This window comes from Carcharhinus amblyrhynchos, chromosome 23 (assembly GCF_965287045.1).
Source record: "Carcharhinus amblyrhynchos chromosome 23, sCarAmb.v2.hapA, whole genome shotgun sequence".
In the NCBI taxonomy this organism is placed as follows: Eukaryota; Metazoa; Chordata; class Chondrichthyes; order Carcharhiniformes; family Carcharhinidae; genus Carcharhinus; species Carcharhinus amblyrhynchos.
The window spans coordinates 4,701,475-4,726,739 of record NC_137346.1 but is presented as its reverse complement, the minus strand read 5'-3'; the positions used below and the strand labels follow the sequence as shown (position 1 = coordinate 4,726,739).

Sequence of the window (25,265 nt, the reverse complement as noted above, 5' to 3'; positions counted from 1 at the left end):
CAATGCTAGTTTAAGTGTACTGCTAGGCATATACTTTGATGGTGATAATGATGATGTTTTAACATTATTAATGATCGACTGAGCATCAACATTATAAAACTGTCGAAAGTGAACAAAGTATCAGCCGTAAATAACAGCAGCCATGGTCCTGGAGAGAATGGAGATTATCCACTTTAAGGAGACTGAACAACACACAAGATTTAGTCAACATCAAGCAATGTACAGGGCCCTGAAGTTGGCAGCACTCTACATGCACTGCCTTATAGTTAGGGACATGCATCACATCTGACACCACAACAGGGAGTACTCATAACAAATACTCAGCAGTAACAGTACCCTTTATTCAGGTGGGTAGGTGCATCCTGCTTTTTCACAGGATTAAGAGAATTCTTTCAGTTGTTACGAATGAGTCATTCTGCTATTGAAAAGTCTTGAATGAAAAAATAACAACTGGAGCTTTCTGGTAAAGAATGGGGCAGGATTGTGCAGATTGTTAATCAGACTTGCATTTGATAATTCACCGCATAAATAACAGGACAAAATAAAGCTGCTGGGTCTGTTTTTTGTATGGAAGTTGTGATCAGTTCAGTTCCCTCACTGTACATTTGGTCCAAGGATTATTTGAAATATATTAGCGATACAACTAACGACGCTGGATTCCATTACATGTTAGAATCATAGAATCCCTACAGTACAGAAATAGGCCATTCAGCCCATTGAGTCTGTACTGACCACAATCCCACCCAGGTCCTATTCTCGTAACCCTGCTAATCCCCCTGACACTGAGGAACAATTTAGCACAGCCAATCAACCTAACCTGCACATCTTTTGGACTATGAGAGGAAAGCATATCACCCAGAGGAAACCCATGCAGACAGAGCAAGAAGGTGTGAACTCCACACAGAGAACCTTCTACAAGCTGGGCAGTTGTGGCTGGCAGTGTCTCGTGTGCTGTACCTCACTGCAGTGAATGTCCTCAGAATGGCTGAGGAAGGAAGACAAGCTAAATCTTCTTGTCTCTCCGCACAGAGAAAATTTGATATTTTGTAAGGTGACAAACATATTTATTATTATACTTTTCCAAGAGGGGGGGGAATTTATTATTATACTTTTCCAAGATAGATACAGGGGTAATTGTACTTGGAATAGCTAGTTCTCTATCTAATCTTTCCTATACTACAACAGTAACATTTCAAAAGCACATTTTGGCTGTAAAGCTCATACGAACATCCTGAGATCATGAGAGCTGCTGTAGAAATGCAAGTCTTTCTTTCTTTACTCCAATTAAAAAGAGTCTTTTCCATTTCAGTACCTAAAATACATTGTAATCCAGCTACAAATACTTGCACATAATGGGATGCAGGCAAAGTTATAACCGCAAGTAATGCAGGCAAGTGAAATGCCAAAAAAAAGTTAATTATGAGATTAAAGCATTTTCCAAAAAAGATTTAATTTGGGTGAAAAAATTAATTATAATACTGGACTGTATTTATCTTTGTCCATTAAAAACAGTTTTTATAAAATCTCCATGTGTGGCATTTGCATTACCCAGTCTCAAAGTCTGGCCTTTTGCAATCTGAGTTGTTTTTTAATGTTCTCATTAAAAAGTGTTCATTGCTGGACTTCTCTAAAATACATAACTTGAAATAACTGGTCTGTGACAAATGAACTTACGAACTTCAAGACCCATTACATCTTTTAATTGTAACAAAATCATGTGAAAATAACTTAAAAAACAGCAGTCATCAAGAAGCACAGAACGAATAAATCACAAGAAAGGCAAATTCCCCTTGGAAAAAGCAGTGACCTGCTTAAGTAAAATGCTGCTGATTGCAATTACCACTCGTACAGGATTGAAGCAGAGGGGAGATTGCTACTTGGGAGGAGGGGTGACCGACCAGGTTTGCTGGTCTAGAAATTCCCTGAGACCCTCCACCTTCAAAAGAAACATGTGAAAGCAGTTGGTTTCTCCACAGAAAGCTAATCAAAGTTATGATACCTGCACCTCCCCCTTCCATGCACTATCAAAATGTGGCTGACTGAAAACAGACAATTCTGAAAGGACACAGCCACTGAAGGGAACTCCAACCATCGCTTCCAGCTGTGTGGCTTGTAAACAGTAGTAAACAAATATTTACTTAGTTCCATACACAATGGTGAGGCCCCATGAGCCCCACTCTGGCAAGCCCTGCTGAGCTGAAGCGTGAATGGCCATTACAAAAGACTGTCCTTTCACTCCATTTAAGATGGGTGATGGATGATATTACAAGCTATTTTGTAGTATCTCACTGCTCAGATTAAGTTTTATAACCAGGTCCACAGTGCATCTCTCCAAAACATGTAGTATGCACTGATGATGCCAGCCACTAGGAGGGGTGATGAGAGAAAGCCACACATTTAGACACTGAGTAGAATGCCAAGACAACCACACTTGTACAATTCTCAGTGCTCAGCGTTAAAGAACAGCTTTGGCAGAGGCCAAGACCTCTTGGGACTGTGATGCAGTCCACTGTACTTATGATGCTGACGATGTAATCTTTTCAAGATTAATAACATTTTCAAGGACATTGAATACTAACTGTGTTCCTTATTACATCAATTGTACTTGCACCTGCCCTCCCCCCTCAATTGGATTCCCACAGTACCTCAAGAAACTGTACCCCGGCAGGAGTCAACAGCATTAGGACAGGAGACTGAACAGGTGCTGGTTATACATTTGCTTTTTTAAAATATCCATTTACAGTTTATAGAGACTATGAAGCAAAACAAACCCGAAATGGATAGCAAGGGCCATTCCTACTGAGTGCTGCTTCTCAGTGAAGCTCATCAAGGAGGGGAGACATAGGTAGTGACAGTTCAAGCTGACCTTGTCTTCCATTGTCTTGCCATTAAAACGCATGACATCCCAGGTGATTGTTGTTCAGTAATTGCAAAGCTCGGGTATAATGATCACAAGCATTGAATGAATTTAATGACTGTCAATGAGATTCAAAGGGTTCAGCTCATAAAAACAGTCTTTCAAATTTTCATTAACTGAAACTGGGAAGCTTTGTTGCGTCACTGCTTCAGTGTGGCTCTGGTACTCAAATGCTGGGTTAAAAGCTTCTGTACTGATCCCAGTTCCTGTTTACTATAACTTGTTGTACTTAACTAACCCTTTAGTTCTAAGGCACTTGAAGCTTTATTGCCATATACCTCCAAAGCTTTTACCCTGAATTCCCCGCCCATTATGGAGATTGGCAGAGCTGCAGCGTGCAGTGAAATGGATTAGAATTTAATAAAAATATCCAGCTACCTCAGTGGGCAAATGTAACAATGGTGTGGTACTGAGCTATTCACCCATACATTCAAGTCCTCATCTCTGCTGAGTTATGTCACACAGCAGTTACAAATGAAGAAAGCTGATTGTCACGGTTGAGTTCAAGGAGATAGCAAAACCCTACCCTGCCCCGACATGAACATTTATTTTTTTTCCAATGCCTCTAGTGGCTTTGCAGCTCTCTCACTTCATCCTAGAGCCCAGTGCGTATTCGCTTTGTGAAGGTTAACTTCCTGACCTAAGTCCTAACCTGCCTTTTACTACTTTAGACACAGTAAGTAGTCTCACAACACCAGGTTAAAGAGCTTTTGGAGCGCCGCTCTTTCATCAGGCGAGAGTCATGAATGGTGTTCCGAAAGCTCGTGCTGCCAAATAAACCTGCTGGACTTTAACCTGATTTTGTAAGACTTCTTACTGTGCCCACCCCAGTCCAACGCCGGCAACTTCACATCACTACTTTAGACAAGTCAACTTTTACCATATGTGCAATTTCTTTTCTCGGGTTCTCCTGCAGAGGTCTCCTGCTGCCTGAGATCCCACTGCTGTACGTCTCCAGCTAGTGCTTCCGAGAATGGAGGGAGGCCAACAGTGGAGGCCAGGCCTGTAAGCTTATCTTGTAGCTGAAAAGTCAGCCTCAGTCCTGCCTGTTACACAGAATGTCAGAAACAGACCATACAGTCTGACTGATCCCTGCTGGTGTTTCTGTTCCACACGAGTACTCCACCGTATCTAATCTAACCCTATCAGTATTTCATTTGATTTCTTTCTTCTGTTCATATTTATCTCGCTTCCCCTTAAATGCATGGAAATGTCTACCCTGAACCATGTGGTAGGGAGTTCCACATTTTAATCACTCTCTGGATAAAGAGTTTCTTCTGCATTCCTTGTTAGATTTATTAGTGACTATCTTATATTTGTGTGCCCTAGTTTTGGATTTCCCCACAATAGAAAAATCTTCTCACTGTCTACCCTCTCGAGCCCCTTCTAATGTTAAAGACCCCAATTAGTTCAAGCCTCAACCTCCCCTTCTTAGAGAACACAGCCTCTCAATGCTGTTACCATATTTTGCAACTTTCCCAATGCCTATCAATCATTTTTATAGTATGGTGACGAGAACAAAAGTTAATTCGCCAAACGTTATCTAACCAACATTCTATAAGCCAAATTTTCATTTTGGGTTCAGGACCATGATGTTGGGGTCATTTCCGGGTTCCGACCCTCCACAGTCTCAACATCAGAACAGTGATGTGATTTTAAAGAGATCCAGTCAGAGGACAGAGAACACACTTGCCACCCAATTAAGGATGCAGGGTGGGGTCCAAGTGCAGACTGGTCAATTGGAAGTCTTCCAACACTGAGGGGACAGCAGCCCACCATCAAAGGTGGACACCACCAGTTAAGAACCTGATTATCAGCTGTGAGGTTCTCTCAGTGTTGGAGGTCTGGCCCATATCTCGCTACTGTGCTGTGGCAATTACCCAAACGGTTTACCTCTTCATTTGGAGGTCAAAAATGGACTGTGTCTGTAGGGACATGATGTAAAAACCTCTAGACAAAGAGGAAAAACATGCCCAACATCGCCCTCATTCTGATGACCACCTTTGTGTGTGGCTTTATCAATTTGTGTGTAGATCTACTGTATGCAAATACAAAATGTCACTATGTACTAAGGAGATTTCTGTTCCTAGTGTTGCAATGGATGAGTTTGGCCACACTGCCAGGGAATGCTCCAAGTAGTTAAACCATGCCGTTTGTCCCTCGTGGAAAAGTTTATGCAGAGACTCCTTTCACCACAAGTCCATTAGGCAGTGGTCTGCGTTAAACGTCCTAGAGACATTACGGGAAAAGGAGATGGTGGATTCTTTTGGATGGTTGAGCAGATTGTCAAAGCCATTTGGCAGCATGATTCATAACCAGAACGTTTAAACAAAGCATCAAGGTCTAGCTTAGCTAGTGGTGAGAAAGGCCCTCCCTGTCCGCTCCTGCCTACATGCCTAGAGTATCACCTGATCTGCATGTTACCTTGAGGTGGCTGTGGTGGGGAAGAGACTGTTGTCCATCTCTGTGTGGGATGTGCCTTTGCAAAGAAGGTCTGGATAGCGATGAGGTGGTTTTTGTCGAGGTTCATCCCAAGCACCTCCTGCACTATAGGGATTCTATGCTTCTAACCTGGTGAAAGACGCTCTTTGATCAGTCCTAAATTTGTTGGTCTTCCAGTGTAAGGAGTTGTCCCCAACTGAGTGTTGCAGAGTGACACATTCCAAAGCCCAGACTACGTGCTGAGGGACGCACTAAAGCTTGAAGTAGCCACTGCAGGGGCACAATCGTGAAGGTTGCTATCTGAGACCTTACAGCCATAGTGAACTGAAAAGAGGGGAATTGTATAGAACCCAGCAATTGCATGGAAACACTTCAGAGTGCAACTTGATCTATGCAGGTAACTTTGCACCATCTGTTATGACAACTTTGAAATGTTTGTAATGTTTCTTTGATTGTATTGAAGCATCTCAGAATGCAACTTGATGTATGTAGAGAACCTGAATACTGTTGCACTTTATGTGATGGCCACTTTGAAATGTTTATAATCTTCATTCAGATATTTTACAAACAAAATATAAAAAAGTTAAAGCAGTAATAAAGCATTGAATCAGACTGCAGCCATTGCAAGGGGTCTGCCAACTGACTGTAAAATTTCAATTGGTGTCAGAGCAAGGGCAGGCAGGGCACAGTGGTTAGCATTGCTGCCTCATAGCGCCAGGGACTCAAGTGCGATTTCGGCCTCGGGTCACTGTGTGCATGGAGTTTGCACTTTCTCCCTGTGTCTGTGTGAGTTTCCTCCCGGTTAAGTGGATTGGCCATGCTAATTTGCTGCCCCTTAGTGTCGAGGGGACTAGCTAGGGGGTTATGGGGATAAGGCCAGGGTGGGATTGTGGACGGTGCAGACACATGGGCCGAATGGCCTCCTTCTGCACTGTAGGATTCTATAACATTGACCTTAATAGGCCATTTAATGGCCTTAATGACAAGCTGTTTCTCACACCTACCAGCCTCACCAACATAGGCCAGAGGTGGGAACATGCTGAAAAATGGATTCGCTATTCTACAACTTCAACTTTCCAGCTCTCCCACCTTTAAAAATTCGGCAGCGTGTTTGATATAACTTCTCTGCTTTTGAATTCTATTCCTCTGGAAATGAATCTCAGTGTTGTTGTTAGCACATTTTATAGCTTTTTTTAACCTGTGTCACTATTTTTAATGATTTATCAAGCTGTATCCCTTGGTCCCTTTGTTCCTCTACCCCATTAAGACTTTTACATTGCAAGGTGGCCCCCTTGTTCTTCCTATAGGAAATGCAGCACCCCAAACTCTCAATAATGAAATTCATTTGCCATTTACATGCTCATTCTGTCAGCTTGTAATCATCTCCTTGTAACTTGTCACAGTCCTCTTCAGAATTTGGTGTTGATTTGATATTTTCTGTAAACTGGTATTGGAGGCCAGATGGTTTGTGTAAATAGTAAAGCTCTGTGATCCCAGCACTAATTACTACTGGACACCATCTCCCAACTTTCACCGGGCTGTGTAGCTATCATGAATGCCTACATCATGTTTTAAAATTGTCCCTTCCATGTCTACCAACTTGCTCTGTCAAAGGTACAGTCTTCATAAGGAGTTTTCTCGTGGAAGTATCATTATTAAAACCTGTTGAGAGAAGCATCTTAAATATCTCAAGTGATACTTGAAGTAAAAGTTTATTTATTAGTCACAAGTAGGTTTACATTAACATTGCAATTAAGTTATTGTGAAAATCCCCTGGTTGCCACACTCTGGTGCCTGTTCAGGTACACTGAGGGAGAATTTACCATGGCCAATTCTTCTAATCACTATGTCTTTGGACTGTGGGAGGAAACTGGAGTATCAGACAAAACTCATGCAGACACGGGGAGAATGTGCAGATTCCACACAGACAGTGACCCAAGCTGGGTCGCCGGCACTGTGAGGCAGCATTGCTGACCACCGGGCCACTGTGTCACCCGTTGCAGCAGTTGTCTGCAAAACTGCTACCTTTACTGCAAGTTACACATTCAACAGAACAAAACACCTTCACAATTGCACGTCAGGCGCTGCTGGAACAGGTGTATTCATGGAGTGTCTGAATGTCTTACCTGGCCAGAGACCAGCTAGCTCGGGGAGATGTTAACAGCTCCAGCTGTGTATCATCGTTGATCTTCTGCACAGTGTTGATGGGCCGTGGCTCAATTGTGTGCTCCACCAGGTTACCATAGCAACTAATAATGAATAGGGAATCCACTACCGACTGTTTTGATTGATCTAAGGACAAAAGAGATGGACACTAAAAGCAGCAGTAAATTCATTTCAACAACACATGTATATTGTGAATGTCCAGAGTCATTAGTCACAAGTAGACTTATATTAACACTGCAATGAAGTTACTGTGAAAATCACCTAGTTGCCACACTCTGGTGCCTGTTCAGGTACACTAAGGGAGAATTTAACACGGTCAATGTACCTAACCAACACATCTTTGGACTGTGAGAGGAAACCGGAGCACCCAGAGGAAACCCACACAGGCACGGGAGATTGAGCAACTAGGACTCGATTATTGGTAAAAATCAGGAAGTTGAGCCAAAGGGCCTGTTTCCATGCTGTAAACAGGTATGAAAAGAAAATGGGGAGAATGTGCAAACTCCACACAGACAGTGACCCAAGCCAGGAATCGAACCCAGGGCCATCAGCTCCAATAGATACTTAAATGTAGCTCAAAAATAAAATACTGCAGATGCTGGAAATCTGAAATAAAAACACCATTGCTGAAAATTCTGATGGAAGGTAATCTCAATTTGAAACATTAACACTGTTTTCCACAGATGCTGCTGAACCTGTTGAGTATTTCCAGCATTTGTTTTTTATTTCATCCTTGAATTTAACTGCCTAACGTGATATTGTGATGATTCTGTACCTTTAACAAATGTACTTGCATCGTGCTTCTTGAGAAGGAGATGTTAAGATTCAACTCTGGTTAAATAGTGCTGATCTATCTGCAACTGGCAGCCCACTTGCTGAGAATGCAGAAGAGTAATTGCTCCTAATTATTGAGATGTTTGTTTTAATCTGAGTTAATGCAGTTTAGTTATTTTAGAGTTGTCCCCTGGTATTTCAGAATATGGTTTTATCGGGTTGATTGACAAAAGAGAGAGAGTCATGTGAATGGGCAGAGCTATGCTGAACAAGCAGGCAGTTGCTGTTTGGATTTGAAAAGGAGTAGCAGCTCTTTCTCTGTCTCTAACTCTTGAAGTCTGGGACCTCTGTCACCAGAGGTCTGCAAATGGCAATAGATGTTTTTCTCCCTCTTTCTCTCTTTTGGGTATTGCTATGTGCAGCCAGGTCTCTGGAATTCTGCTGTTTGAAGACAGGTTTTTCTCTTGAGTCTGCTGTCTGAGAGTCAGAAGACAGGTGTTTTTCTGTATCTCTGTCCAGAGGTGTTAAAAGGCTGGAAGACTAGCAGCTCACGTAAGCCCATGTGTTTTTACTAACTGATTCTGAAAGGATGTTTACATCTATGGAGAATATTGCTTAAATTGGAGTTAATAGAGATGGCTAGCAGTTAAGGATTACACCTTGTCACATTTAAGTGGTTCAACTGGAAAAAGGTACACTAATTCTTTTTGCTATAGTTAAACCATATCATTAAATAAGGTTTGTTTTAATAATAAAAACTTCCCAGTGGGCAATAGAATCACACCTGGTATGCAACTTGTTATGCTCGCCCTAATGCCAAAATCAAAACCAGTTGGGGTCCAGGTTAACTTCATTACCATGGAATTTCTGCTCTGGTTCCTAACAAAATTAGACACAGAAAAGTGGCTGCCATATAACTGCTTTAGGCTAAACACTCTGTTCTGAAGGGTTGACTTGGCACTTCCAGAAGTTTTGGACTTCACATATTGTAAGATAATTGGTGCAAGTTACACATTCAACATTCACTCTGAGTAATCTGTCATATAGAAGAGATGCCTGTGTTCACCTTGTGACTACTTCTTGATGTACCTTACCTTCCATCCTTTTATTTTATTCCCTTTGATGGTATCTGTGCTATGGACTTTCACGCATATCTGAATTTTCACAGAATCATAAGAGTTATGATTCAGAAGGTAGTCATTGATGCTGTTTAAAAGTATGTATCTAATCAAAGTTCTGCAGTCCTACAGAATTGTGGTGGACAACTTAATTAACCATAAGAAGTGTTCTACAAACAACCTCATCCTCAATGATGGGGGAGCCACACCCAGCATATCAATGCAAAAGACAGCATTTGTAACCATTTTCTGCCAGAACTGCCAAGTGGATGCTCCATCTCAGTCTCCTCCTGAGGTTCCAACGTAACAGATGCCTATCTTCAACCAATTTGATTCACTCCATAAGGTATCAGGAAACAGCTTATGGTACTGTACACAAAGAGGCTATGGGCTCTGAAAACATCCTGCCAATAGTATTGAAGACCTGTGCTCCAGAACTAGTCGCATCCTCGCCAAACTGTTCCAGTGCAGCTACAACACTGGCATCTACCTAACATTGTGGAACTTTGCCCAGGTTGTTTTGTTCACAAAAAACAAGACAAATCCAATCCTGCCAATTACTGCCCCATCAGTCTACTCTTGATCATCAGTAAAGTGATGGAAGGTATTGATGACAGTGCTATCAAGTGGCACCTACTCAGTAGTAACCTGCTCACTGACAGTCATTTGGGTTCTGTCAGGGTCATTTAGCTGTTGAGCTCATTACAGTCTTGGTCCAAACATGGACAAAAGAGATGAGTTTAAGAGGTGAGTTGAGATTGGCTGCTCTTGACATCAAGGCAGCATTTCACCGGATGTGACATCAAGGAGCCCTAGCAAAACTGAAGTCAATAGGAACCAGGCAACGGTCCACTGGGTGGGGCCATACCTAGCACAAAGTAAAATGGCTGTGGTCATTGTAGGCCAATCATCTCAGCCCTAGGATACCTGGGCAGGAGTTCCAGAGGGTACTGTCTTCAAACTGCATCACCAATGACCCTCCCTCCATCATGTCAAAAGTGGGGATGGTCTCCAGTGTTCAGCACCACTTGCAACTCCTCAGCTTCTCAAGAACAAGACCTGAACAGCATTCAGGCAGTCACAAGTAGCATTCATGCCACACAATGTCAGGCAATGTCTATCTCCAGCAAGAAAGAACCTAACCATTTCCCTTTGACATTCATAGCATTATCAGTGCTGAATCCTCAATTATCAACATCCTGGGGGTTACCACTGGACATCGGGCAGTACCAAGGGGGCAGGCCCTATTATGGGCGGGCCTAGGGGCAATCGGTGGGAGATTCCACTGTCACTCTGCGTGGCGATTGGTCCAAGATGGAGGGAAGGCAGCGACTGAGGTGGGCTGCAGGGGTGGGGTGGGGGGGTAGTGGTTGGAGACTGTTGTGGTGAGGGGGATGGGGGGATCGCCACTGCTGGAGGGGGGGTGGGTTGTACATCAGTGAATAAAATAAAACAAAAATCCAATTTTTCCTAACCTGTGTCAACATAACAAAGGCAATTCTACAGAGAAACTCCCTGTCCAGTTTTGGAGCTGGGCAGGGGGAGCAACAGGAAGGAAATCCTGAGTGAGTTCCCAGAAGTCTCTTGTCAGTTCAATGTGATGAGGTTTGGATGGCAGAGGCTATGAGTGACAATGCCTTGGCCCGAATGTTTCTTCAGCCTGGTTACAGGGGGCAGAGGGCCAAAGCAAAAGTGTAGATATGAAATTAAAAACAAAAATGCACACTTTTATTTCAGAATCTTAGGACTTGCCAAAGCATTTCAGAAAAAACCAATTATTTTTGAAATGCACTCGTTGAATCTTTTGAAAGTTCATCTGTTTTGCTGGTGTCTGTTGAGTTTAGGACACTGGGTGGATTTCATGTTCTTCAAATAAGGCCATGATGTGGAGATGCCAGCGTTGGACTGGGATTAGCACAGTCAGAAGCCTCACAACACCAGGTTAAAGTCCAACAAGGTTTATTTGGCACTAGCTTTTGGAGTCTCAGGCTCCTTCAACAAGAAAGTGAGGACTTGTGTTCACAAACAGGTGATATAAGGCACAAACTCAATTTGAGTTTTTTGTCTCTATCTGACCTGTTTGTGAACACAAGTCCTCACTCACCTGATGAAGGAGCCTGAGACTCTGAAAGCTAGTGCCAAATAAACCTGTTGGACTTTAACCTGGTGTTGTGAGACTTCAAAAAAGGGCCATGGGATCTTTTACATTCACTTCAAAAGCACTGGTTCAACATTTCAGCACCTTTAACAATGCAGTACTCATAGAATCCTACAGTGCAGAAGGAAGCCATTCAGCTCAACGAGACTGCACCGACCACAATCCCACACAGGCTGTATCCCCATAACCCAAGGCATTCATTTTAACACTCTGACACTAAGAGGCCAATCCACCCAATCCACACATCTTTCAGACTGTGGAGGAAACCGGAGCACCTACAGGAAACCCATGCAGACATGGGGAGAATGTACAAACTCCACACAGACAGTGACCCTAGCCGGCAATCAAACCCAGGTCCCTGGTGCTGTGAGGCAGCAGTGCTAACCAATGTGCCAACATGCCGCCCTCCCTCAGATTGAATGGAAGTGTCAGCCTGAAGGACTTAAGTCCTGCAGTGGGACTTGAAACAAAGTGCACCAAACTCAAGCTTATTTTCTACCTCAGATCAAATGCAGCAATGACCCTTGCTCACAGGAAGTCCTGAGGTTCAGTTCCCAGTCTGTGCGACAATTGGAATTATTACTGCTGGCTGGCTGGAGGGAAGGCAGGGTGTGGTGGTGGGAGAGTGCAAAAATCAGCATAGCAATGTAATCTTGGTGGGTAACTAGTGACCCAGTCAGTGCTTTCAAGACAGGAGAGCAACAAAAAAGGGGGGGAAACTCGTTGATTTGCATTTATTTATAAATCCATAGGTGGTTTCCTTAATCTAATTCTCAGTTTGACTTACTCAATGAGTTTAAGAGTTGCATGTTGCACTCACCTTTCTCCCGCTTTAGACCAGGATTGGCTAATAACCAGGACCGCGATGAAGAAAATGTGGCAGCAACACAAAACTCTCCACCGGCAGCCTTACTCGGGGAAATCTGCGGGGCTGACCTGGACTTGCTTTTACTGGAAAACAACAGAAGAGACTTCATTAAAACTGCTGGCAGACAGCATCATTTCTCACACCTGCCTGCTCTCAAACAATCCTCTGGTCACATGCCCTGCTCCACAGCCTCATTTCAATTAGATGAACAAATAGAAGTTCAAACGCTAAACTGTTTCTGCTGAGCACGAAAAACAATTTGTGACGGTCACCTCATCAACAGTGCAAGCCTTTGAGAACAGATAAATTTCTGATGAACATTTAACAAGGTCTGATTGCAACACAAAAGGACAACAGGACAGTGATTGATTCACAAACTCACAGTATTCCTGCTGCTGGATTATGTTATCAAGAACTTTAAGGGAGTTCCCGTGACAATTAACTGTATTCTATAGCCTCTGCACGAATAAATATTTTGAACCCATTATAGTTAATTCCGTAACGTCCAAGATAATATTTCAAATGGAATAGCACCATACCAGTATACTAATATACACATTTGAAACTGAACGCATCTATTAGAATTCATGAAGAAATACATGGATATTAATGGGAGACAACAATAGTCAAAGCAAAATATAAGGCAGGCATGATGTGGAGATGCTGGCGTTGGATTGGGGTGGGCACAGTAAGAGGTCTCACAACACCAAGTTGAAGTCCAACAGGTTTATCTGGAATCACGAGCTTTCGGAGCACTGCTCCTTCATCACTCACCTGATGAAGAAGCAGCGCTCTGAAAGTTTGTGATACTAGAGAAACCTGTTGGACTTTAACCTGGTGTTGTAAGTAAGTATAAGGTAGATTGTCGCTGTTTGCCAAATCATAAACCCGAGAGGAAGGGATTGGGGTGAAGCTCAGTAAACTACGGCATTTAGAATGATCGCAGAATGATACAACAGGGATGGAGCCATTCGGTCTATTGTAATGCACTGGCTCTTTGTAACGGTTACCCTATTAGTTCCACTGCCCCATGCTTTCCCAATAACCCTGTAAACATTTCCTTTGTTCAAAGAACAAAGATCAGTACAGCACAGGAACAGGCCTATTGGCCCATCAAGTTTGTGCTGACACAGATGCCTCTCTAATCTAATATCTTCTTGCCTCTACATGGTCCAGAGTTAAATTCCATCTGCCTTCTTTCGGCCCCAGTCTCCAGTCAATTTATATCCTGCTGTATCCTCTGACAATCCTCCTCACTATCTGCTAATTCCCCCAATTTTTGTTTCATCTGCAAATTTACTAATCAGACCAACTACATTTTCCTCCAAATCATTTATATATATTATAAATAACAGAGGCCCCAGCACTAATTCTTGTAGAACCCCGCTGGTTACAGTCCTCCAGTTAGGAAAGTACCTTAGTACTCTGGAACTACTGCTATCCTTTTCTATAAGTATCTCAAAACTTACAGAATTGTGATCACTGAATTCCCTGTGAAATTCCCTGTGAAAGTTAATGGCTGAAATTCTCCGGCTGATCACACTGGGATTCTCCGGTCCTGCTGGCAGCGCGCCCCTACCTGTGGATTTTTCGCCAGCATTGGGTGGCATCAATGGGAATTCCCACTGACAGCAGCGGGACCGGAGAATCCCACTGCTTGCAAACAGCATGCCACCCTGGCTGACGGGAAACACATGGCTGGGAGGCCGGGAATCTCACTCAATATGGAACCTGCTTCCACCAGTTTCTAATGCAGCATGGGGTTAACATGTGAAAATTAACAAAGATATTTAATGAATGTGTATTCTTTTAGTAAGGAAATAAATAATATCCGATTTCTTAGGTTGTCCCAACGAACCAGAGCCTTAGCAGTAGTGATCTAAAGACGTTTGGTGTCTACTTAAAAAGTGAATTATCCAGCTGGATCTTGGACAGGTGATGGACCTGAGCTTCCAGTACCGTCACAATGATCAGGTGGAGCAAGCTCTGTCTCCATGGTATCAATATCCAATCAACAAGGAGTAAAATAGCAAAATTCTTTGGTTCTGTGCCTTTCTCCCATTCCTCCAGTTCCTGGTGTATATCAGTTCTCATCCTCCAATATTGATGTTGGAACCTTTAGTCATTAGACTGTGGAATTCTCTTCCTAATCTCATCTATCTTGGCTATTATACCCTCCCCATCATCAATCGAGTCTTCAAAATCTACATTTATGGTCATAATTGGGTTCCTTTTACAACACAGAAATATGCCCTTCGGCCCAACAAGCCCATGTTATTCTTTACAATCCGCACCAGCCTCCTCCCACCTTACTTCGTCTAACATGAATAGTACATCGTCCCGTTCTCCCTCACCTGTTTATCTAGTTTTCCTCAAACACATCTATGCTATTTGTTTCAACCATAATATGCGGTAACAAGTTCTATATTCTAACCACTCTCTGGGGTAAAGAAGTTTATGCTGAATTCCCTCTTGGAAGTTTTAGTGACTATTTTATCATTATGATCCCTGGTTCTGGATTTCTCACAAATGGAAACATCTCTTTGTCTATCTTATTGAACCCTTTCTTTAGAATATAGATCTCAATCAGGTTGCCTTTCACTCATCTCTTTTCTATAGAAATGAGCTTCAGTTCACCATCTTTCCTAATGGTTATAACCTCTCAATTCTGGTTCATGGTTCTGGGCAGCATGATGGCACAGTTGTTAGCACTGCGACCTCACAGCACCAGGGACCAGGGTTTGGTGCCCGGCTTGGGTCATTGTTTGTACGGAGTCTGCACATTCTCCCCGTCTTTGTGTGGGTTTCCTCCGGCTGCTCCATTTCCTCCCACAGTCCGAAAGAAGTGCTGGTTAGGGTGCATTGGCCATGCTAAATTCTCCCTCAGTGTACCCGAACAGGCGCCGGAGTGAGGCGACTAGGGAATTTTCACAGTTAACTTCATTGCAGTGTTAATGTAAGCCGACTTGGACACTAAGTAATAAACTTATGATTCTGGTAAACCTTTCTGCGCCTTCTACAGTGCTTCTACATCCCTTTGCGAAGCAGAGAAAAGGACCGTGCAAACTACCAAAATGAATGAACAATCTTACAAAGCATTCATGTTTGTAGATTTGTCTACTTTTCAACAAGGTTTATCCTGCAAAGATCAATGGTTCTGTGTTCTAGAAATGCAATCGTTGTCAATTTTTCCCCCTCGATACATAAACCATTATTTGTTTTTTTTTAGGAAGGAACCCAAGAATCTGTCAGTAGTTCCTGTGTTAAACTTTCACACTTGCATCCACTAACAGATTTCTACACCTCATAAATCACAGTATATTCAGAGTGACCTGCACATGGCAGGTTTAACCAGTGACAATAAAAACACTCATTTTCAGCTAAGAGGGCTTTCAGTGGACTGATTCCAGCTCCAGAAGTAGATTGTAGAGTGTTTGTTTTAAAAGGTACAGCAATAAATAAGATTGAATGTATTTCCAAACAAGCTGCATTCTTGAAAGAATTGTCAACAAATTGCGAATTTATTGCTGGGTCACCTGGTATAAGATTAAATAACATTTCAGTTCAGGTCATTACAATGCATGATATCCAACTCAGGTTGATTAACATAATGAAGCTGACATCAGTAAAAGTGAGGCTTGCACTTTTAGAAGCTGAATATAGCACTGATTTAAATTACAGATTCCTATTTCTAACCAAGTTGGCTGTGCACTTAAAATCTGTTTCACTCAAAAGCTCAGGTAGTTGAGTACACACATTGCAACCACATACAATAAGCTCAAATTTCCTTCTTCTCTACTGCCGTCAGGCTTTTGAATGGACTTAGCTCGCATTAAGTTGCTCTTTCTCTACACCCAAGCTATGACTGTAATGCAGCATTCTGCACTCTCTCCTTTCCTTCTCTATGAACGGTATGTTTTGTCTGTACAGCGTATAAGAAACAATACTTTTCACTGCATACTGCATGCTGAGATAGATAGGTTCTTGATTAATAAGGGGATTAGGGGTTATGGGAAAAAGGCAGAAGAATAGGGATGAGAAAAGTATCAGCCATGATCGAATGGCGGAGCAGACCTGATGAGCTGCGTGGCCTAATTCCGCTCCTGTGTCTTATGATCTTATGCTAATACATGTGACAATAATAAATCAAATCAAATCAAATCAAAATCAAATCACAGGGTTGCTTGTTGCTCATACACACTTGCTTCAGTTAGTTTTTCAGTTTGGTCTTTAATAAATAAGTATTTTCAATAAATATTTTCCCAAAAAAAACCTTGAATGGATAACACTGGCAGTCTCAACATAAACATCAGATCATCCTGTTTGTCCTTGCTACAGAAAGGATTTTAGGGTTGTGGGGCCTATAAAGAAGAGAAATGAACTGTGGGAGAGAGATTGTTGTGTGTGGCAACTTCAGACACCATTAAACTGCCACCACATTCTTTGAGCTGTAATTTAGGCTCCGTGTCAGGAGATTTCAACAGAGTCATCACGCACTCTCTGTTCCCACTGCTGCTTTCCTAATACCCGTACGCACACACAAAAAAACATCCAATTTACAAACAGGAAACAGTACGAGAAGAGATTGGATGTTGCAACTTTCATCTTTAAATGCTGGGCTCAAATCCAGCCCTGACTAACGAAATGAAAGCTCTTCTGTCTTGTGCTACAAGAACCATATATGTATATTTCTATATATGGAACTCTCTGCCTCAGAGGGGTGAAGGTGAGGGTCATTCAATATTTTTAAAGCTGAGGGGGATAGATTCTTGTTAAGCAAAGGAATCAAAGGCTATCAGGGGTAGATGGGAATGTGGAAACACAAACACATCAATCATGACCTTGATGAATGGTAAAACGGGCTTAAGGGCCAAATGGCCTACTTCAGCTCCTATTTTGTACATTTGAATGTTCATATGAATTTGGACTATTATAACCCAGTTCCCAGTGTGAGTTGGCTCTCAGTACAAAGCGACCCTTAATTTTGTGGTATAATTGGTCCAGGAGACCAAAGGAATGCTAAATGGAAAATGTAATATTGACACAGCAGTGAATGTTCCTCAGATGCTGGGGAATGCTGTTGTACCAGGGTGGCTGGAATGTTAATCTGCAGCTAATCATGCTGCATTCTGCTGTGATAGCATATCTCACCTTTATTAAAGTGATAAGAAGGAGAATAACAAAGAGAACAAAGAAAATTATAGCACAGGAACAGGCCCGTCGGCCCTTCAAGCCTGCACCAGCCATGCTGCCCAGCTGAGCTAAAACCTCCTATCCTCCCAGGGACCATATCCCTCTATTCCCAGCCTATTCATGCATTTGTTCAGATGCCCCTTAAAAGAATGCAGCGGACACACATCAGACTTCCAACATGTTGCTGACATGTGGGCACTTTTTAATCTGTCACACTTCACATGGAAGTTAGGTTTCCAAATCTGATTGGGTTTATTCCCTACATTGAAAAATATGATTAGGAGTAGGACAATCAGCTGCTTAAACCTGTACCATTATTCAGTGGAATCTGTATTCTAACTCCATCCATCTGCCTTGGCTTCATCCTTCTAAATGCTCTTAATTATCAAAACTCTTATCAATCCTAGGTCTAATATTATTATTCAGTCTGCACCTAAACTTATAAAATTTTAACACAATTAGACAGGATAGATGTAAGGAGGATGTTCCCGATGGTGGGGGAATCCAAAACCAGGGGTTACAGTTTGAAGATTCAGGGTAGATGGAGGTGAGGAGGCATTTCTTCACCCAAAGCGTGGTGAGCCTGTGGAACTCATTACCACGGGAAATAGTTGATGCCAAAACAATGAATGTATTCAAGAGGCGGCTGGATATAGCACTTGGAGCAAATGGGATCAAAGATTATGAGGAAAAAGTAGGATTAGGCTATTGATTGGACGATCAGCCATGATTGTCATGAATGACAGAGCAGGCTTGAAAGGCCAAATGGCCTCCTCCTGCTCCTTTCTTCTATGTTTCTACTCCATTTTGTTGGAGAGTTCCACGCTTCTACCACCCACTGACCTTCCCCTTAAACCACCCCACATCACACTAGCACCACTGGCTCATCCCATGGGCACAATGCCTATTGTGGTCAATCAAACTCTATGAGTGGAATTTTCCCATCCCGTCCACCACAGGAATCGTAATGGGAAGGATACGGACCATGCAAATGTCTGTTGACCTTGGACGGGATTGTCTGGTCTTGGGGCAAGGGCAGCCGGAAAATTCCGCTCTTTGATACTCTGATGGATTAATCTTACTGTTAGTCAAACAACCTTTGTATCTCCAATGTCTTTACAATTAATAAATGGAAGAGTTCAAAGAAAATTAAAGTAACATTATTGTTAATGCTCCAGTGGCTTTTCTCCTGGGTTGTTCAGAGCAGCGTCCTGAAGGCTGATCTTCAGATCCTGAATTCCTAAATGGAAGATTTGATTGCATCCAATGTTTAGTGGGTTCAGCAATCCAGTGTTGGCAGACTGGCTTGCTAACAGTTGTCATGTTTTGAGTTTCTGGAAAAAGACACCACATCATTTCTATCAGAGATTTTTACAGAGTTTCAACAGTTCACCTCTAATTATCAGCATCTAAGTGGTCATAGGAATGGTTGGAATGGTGTATTATTATTCGCAAACACTCAAACTGTCCAGCTACAAGAGGAAACGCTGTTATTAGTATAAAAAGGTTAAGAGGCAGTTTCCTGCAAAGGTCACAGCAGAAATTATGGCTGCTAATGACTGGAATCATGAATTACGACCAAAAAGTGGTGGCAGATGTGCTTCGAGAGTCTCACCCATGGGCTGGAAAGGGAAAGGAATCAATGGTTATTGTAGATGTGAGATTGAAAAGTGAATGAGAGGTAATAAACTGTCAACACTTTCAATCATCAAAAGTGAGGGGAAAACTTCAAATGAAAAGGACAGTAATTTAAGTCTCTAATCCTCCCAATAGCTCTCTTCCTCAGTCAAAACAATCATCACTCATAAAGGCCACTGTGAAAGGGTGTCATACAGTAATATTTCCCTCACTCATAAACTTATCAAGGCAATGCAGAGTATCTATAATTTACCACATGCTAAATAGTCTGCTGAAGAGACTAACACGTTTTTAGCAAGTGAAATACTTCCTGGCATTTTACCTGACTCCTGTCCATCTCTTACTTACACTATTTATTTTGAATCTTAATCTAATCCCACTGCACCCATTCATAACTTCATAACTTTAAACACCTCAACCATCAGCACACATTTTTCCCTTGGTTCTCTATGCTTGCAACCAAGAGATCTGAAGTTATTTTTGTTACCCTCCTCTGAAAACTGCCTGAAAACTCAGTATCTGTTGTCCCATGTGAGGAAGCAGCAAGGATTATAATCAATGCAGGTAATGTGTTTAATTGTCAGAAAATATTTTACAATGTTTTTATAAATTTTGTATTCCACTCAGGGTCTCCCCGGGCTGTGCACCAAATGCTCCACATCACTTTGGCTGCCCGATGGTCCTCCATGGGATAGAGGGGCAGTTGGAGTGAGCTCCAGAAGCCCCACTGTCCTCTGGGACAGACACTGGTATATTCCACAGTAATTCCACCAGTGTCTGCACCATGTGGTTAAAGCCCTCACACATGGAGATCATGGGCTGAAGAATGGTGTGGTCATCCCTTGCCATGGAGTCTCCTGCCAGCTGAGGTCTCCACTGCAGACACCAAACCTTGCAGTGTTGGCCTCAGTGCACTGCAGTGACGGCACCACTTCTTCAGACATAAGGCAGTGGAACTTGCAGTCTGAGGAGGGGCTCTGAAATTCCCCCCTAATGTTCACCACTCTGCCTTTGCAGCTTCTGCAGCTCTGGGATGTCCAGGCCCAGGGGCACATCATCAGGCAGGGGTCCAGCAGAATCCTGGCCACTAGCATCCCTCTGAATGATGGTTCCCTGCCCCATCTGCTGCGGATCTTAGGCTGTGAGATGCTCACAGAGTGGCCCAGAAGCCTGTCTACTTATCGATCCCGCTGAGGTGTGAGTATCTGCGCTGGTGCCGGGTGTGGGTGAAGCCGTGACCCTCTTCAGTGCTGGGGTCTGAGAAGCCTCCCTCGGAGCTGCTCAAGTCCAGTGAGTTTAGGGGGTGCAAGGTGGTCTGGACTATTCTGCTGCTGGCCTGCAAGAGAAAGGAGATGGCATCAGTGCATTACCGGAGATAAAGGAAGGAATATTGATTACTCACATGAGATTTGGGGAATGAAAGCATGTCTTGAGGATTCTCACATTTGTCTGCTGCCCCCATTTCACCATTAGCAGAGGCACGGTCTTCCTCCTCCTCGGCCAGCTCGAGGGCTCTCTCCTCAGATGGCGTGAGGGGATTACTCCAGGCAAGCTTGTTGTGGTTGAGTTTGTTCTGCAATGTCACAGACTGGGACAGTGTAGGCGGCAGTGTTGACATTTAAGGTGGTGATGAGGTTTGACAGACGTGGGTCTTCAGTGGGAGCTGGAGCGTGAGGAGCATTGCAACGAGTACGGGGGGGAGCATGGTGACTGGGGGAGGAGGGAGTAGGGTTTCCTTACAAGTGTTGGCAAAATCAAAGTGGCTGGGTGAGAGGTGAAGGGGGAGGTGGGAGGGACATACAAGGGGGTCCAGGAAAAGGTTGCATGAAGCTGACTTACCCTGGCTGAGAGCAGAAGCATCCTCTTGCAGCACTGCTGCCATGTCCTCTTTTTCAGCAAGCAGGCTGCCTCCAGATGGGGGTGGTGACCTTGGTGGGAGGCCTTCTCCTGGAGTAGAGTGTATCCTGCTCCTGCTCCATTCCATTGAGTGATCTGGTCAGAGTTCCCTCTGAGAAATGCAGTGCAGGCTTCCTGGGTGACACTCCTGCAGTCGCTGTGGAACAGGTGCTGGGGACGTGTTTATATGCAGCTCCCCAGTAATTGGCACAATTAATTAGAACCGTGACAGGTGAATTAGAAGGAGGCTGCCATGGACGAGGCATAATTCTCATGGCCAGAAAAAGGTTTGTCAATGAGGCTGAAGATCTGGTCTGAAATTTCACTGGAATTGTCAGTGTGATTCACTTCATTTTTCTCGTCGGAACCAACACTCTACCAAATTCTGGTAAGATCGCCCCCAATACTCTTCTGATTAAATTTACCAACTGGCTATAAAATATGTTCATGTTTCAATGGAAACTACTCGAGTATCAGTATGGCACAGAGCAATGCAGCAGTTCCAGAGGGACAACATTAAATTCATTCACGTTGCAACTTTCCTGGCCTCAGAATGTCCCAGAATGGTTTATAGCCAATGGAATACATCGATGTGTAGTCACTGATGTGATGTAGGAAACGTGGCAGCCAGTCTGCACACAGTAAGCTCTCACAAATAGCAATGTGATAATGACCAGGTCATCTGTAATAATGTTGGCTGAGGGATAACTATTCGCTAAGATACTCACAAAAACTCACTTATTATTTTCAAAATGGTGTCGTGAACATTTCAACCAAAAGATGGCAGCTCTGACAATGCAGCAGCCCTTCAGCACTGCACAGGCGTGTTGGCCTAAAGGATAAAGCATTTTTATCAAGAATTTAGCAGAGTGAAGGGCCTTTATCAATTGGCAGACATTTCAGATGTGACTTTGTGCATGATGTGGCAAATTTCAGTCCAATGCATGGAGCTTGAGTGTGCAACCGGAACTAAGCGCTATCAAGCATCCCTCAGAACCTAATCCAGCCAAAAGCCTCTTGAGCCAGACCAGTCAATTTTAAGACACAATCAGCTACTCCTGTCAAAGAAGGTTTTTAAAATAATGAAAGAATCTTGAAAAATGCAAATGATTCACCACAAAATGGTTCCCATGTGGTTGGGATGATAACACACCATATGTGGGCATCAAGAAAAAGCAGGTCAGTGTCAGAGTTAGATTTCTGAAAGCTCCTCTAAACGTCTTTTAAAATTCTGGAAAATTGTACAGAATTATCAAAAAATACAAGCCCATTAATCTGAGATGTTTGTGGCGTAGCCTGCAGATGAACATCAAACGCACTTAATGTCTACCTCAGACATGATCTAATAGCAGACGTTAGTGGTAAGCAGCTTGACTTTTTAACAATACAATGACATGTCACGACAAACTAAATGACTAACAGATGCACAAAGGGACGCCCAGTCTGACACTCTGCTGCACTAATTGATTGGACACACGGAGCTTGGGCAATATGATATCTCAACCTACTGATACTGTGACCATGCAGAAGCAGTTAATGATATGCCATAATAGAGTTTATATACTAGATGGGAAGGGTCCGTCTATCCCAGTGTTCATTCCCAGTACTGAGAATATGTAAAATACCTGGCCATGGCTGCCACAATTATCAAATAACCAATAGCAGCAAGAATTAATTATGACAATTTATAAACTTATTTTAATGTTCAATTTGCCAGCAAGAATCTTCATGTTGATACACTACCCACAAGTTTTAAACTCGTCGAGTGGTTTCCTTTCATCTCATTGCAGAAAATATTAGCATGGGTTTGTTGGTAATACTCTCACCTGCGAATCATGGAAAGAGAGGCACTAAAATCCCACTCCAAGCACTGGAGCACAAGATCGAGCCTGACATTACAGTGCAGTACTTAAGGTGTGCTGCATTGTTGAAGATGCTGTCTTTCAAAAAAAAATTAAATTAAGGTTCTGAACTCTGACAGTCATCCAAACATGAAAGGTTGACTCTGTTCTCTCTCCAGACCTGCTGAGATTTTCCAACATTTTCTGTTTTTGTTTCAGGTTCCAGCTTCCACAGTATTCTGCTGTTAAACTGAGCCTGAAATCTTACCAAAAAATGGCAGTGTTGTTTCCTGCAAGAAAACCGGTGTGCTTCTCTTCAGAGAAACACGCCCATTTTTCCTCCTGGTCTTACACCACTCTGCCTAAAAAACTTCAAGCAGGCATGTTTCATGCCATCATGCAGAGAGATAGGGTCTCAATTCATAGCAAAACCCAGACGCACAAAGATTGGACGCCATCTTTAAAGGATCGTAACCTGAGCAAACCTCTCCCAGCTCACCACGGTGGTCTCGGGGGCTCCCCTCCCCACCACTGATCAGAGTCAGTATTTCAATCCCCCATAACCTCCCAACGGTTGGAGCCAGCACCCCCACTACCTCCCCAGATAGAGGCCATTGCCGGCATGCCCTGTTCCCATACTACATCCAAATCTAAATGCATCCAGCCCCACCCCAAATGAGGCTCCCACTGGGGCCCACTTGTTGGCATTGATGGGCATTGCCAGGGTAACATGATGCCAACCTCTGCTGGGGGAGTGCCAGGGAGCATTGCTAGGCCATTGCTTAAAAGTTAAGTTAAAGTTCCTTTATTACTCACCAGTAAGGCTTACATTAACACTGCAGTGAAGTTAACTGTGAAATTCCCCTAGTCACCACACTCCACTGCCTGTTTGGGTCAATGCAAAAAACCAACACATCTTTCAGAATGTGGGAGGAACCTGGAGCAAATGCACGCAGACATGGGGAGAACATGCAAACTCCACACAGACAGTGACTCAAGCCGGTAATCGAACCCAGGTCCCCAGTGCTGTGAGCCAGCAGTGCTAACCACTTGCCGCTTGGCTATGTCCCTCTCCCCTTGGGGCTATACTTACCTTTACGCCACCAGGGAACATTCATGACAGGTTTAGGTCTCTTTGTGAACCTGTTGTAAAACATAATGGCACGGTGTCACATTGGCACGGTGTCAATGTCCAGCAGGCAGTCAAATCTGGTGAGGGGGCGGGTTAATAACATTTAAATATATTCAGATGAATTTGAAGCAGGTTCGGTTATGGGTGTGAACCTGGTGACATTGCCAGCTAGGGACGGGGAGGATCAGAGTTTGTGATTTTGCCTGCGGCTTCAAGATCTTGCGCTCCCGTCAGCATTCACACAGATGGCGAGCGTTGGTTCACAATCTCCCTGTAAGGTTCTGTTTGCCTATTCAGGTAGATGTAAAACATTACGTGGCACCAGTAAAGTGCCTCTAAAAATGGATTAACTTGCCATTTCCACATTGATTTTTGTGGGATCTTGTGTCACATATTCCTATATAACAGTTAAATAAGTAACTTATAAATAATTTATTGGCTATGAAGCACTTTGGGATGTTCCGAGGACATGAGACGTGGCCCGTAGAAGTAAAACTTCCTCTCTGCTAATACCACAGTGTGTCTCAGCCCCACTCTTTTGACTAGAAGTCAGGAACTCTTTTAGGCTGGAATTTCTTTCTGTATTACAAATCAACAAATCAAGGGACTCTCTTGCTGAAAAATGTGATTTTTGTGTAAAAGGGAGATTGCCAGATTATTCTGTACTGGGCGCAAAAATAACAAAACCTCCTTCTCAACCTGAACACATTATTCTGTGTCTTAATGATTTATGAAGTCTGTGTGAGGTGGCATAAGGATGATTACTAGCCTAAACAATACATCACTCAAAACCTTGCCTGCTATTAAATCCTTGACCTAACAAGGATGCTTTCTCAAAAATTCTTGGAGCCAACAAGCTCTGGGATTTACAGAGTTTCTGCAATATTTTCGATCCCAATTCTCTCCATCAATAAACTTGTCTTCAACTCTTGGAGGCTTAACTTCCTCTGTTTACTGCTTACAAGGCGTTCACGTTAGAGTCCTGATGACGTGACGTTAACCTGTTTAAGGTAGTGCAGAAAGTAACATTACATGAATACATTAACCAGAGTGCTGAATGCACAGGAAATTAAATCCTCTGGTAGACTTCACTGGGTCACAGATTACTGAACTTGACAAGCC

General features: G+C 43.1%; 1 protein-coding gene across 4 annotated transcripts in view; it reads right to left on the bottom strand.

Annotated features, from left to right (window-relative positions):
• Positions 1-25,265, bottom strand: part of bcas3 (BCAS3 microtubule associated cell migration factor) — an 891,691-nt gene that overhangs the window by 407,587 nt on the left and 458,839 nt on the right. For all 4 annotated transcript variants that reach the window (XM_080210581.1, XM_080210584.1, XM_080210583.1 and 1 more), the window contains 2 exons: positions 12,396-12,526; positions 7,486-7,651 (listed from right to left, as the gene is read on the bottom strand). In XM_080210581.1, the coding sequence (XP_080066707.1) occupies positions 7,486-7,651; positions 12,396-12,526 (297 nt within the window). The remainder of the gene's footprint in view (positions 1-7,485; positions 7,652-12,395; positions 12,527-25,265) is intronic.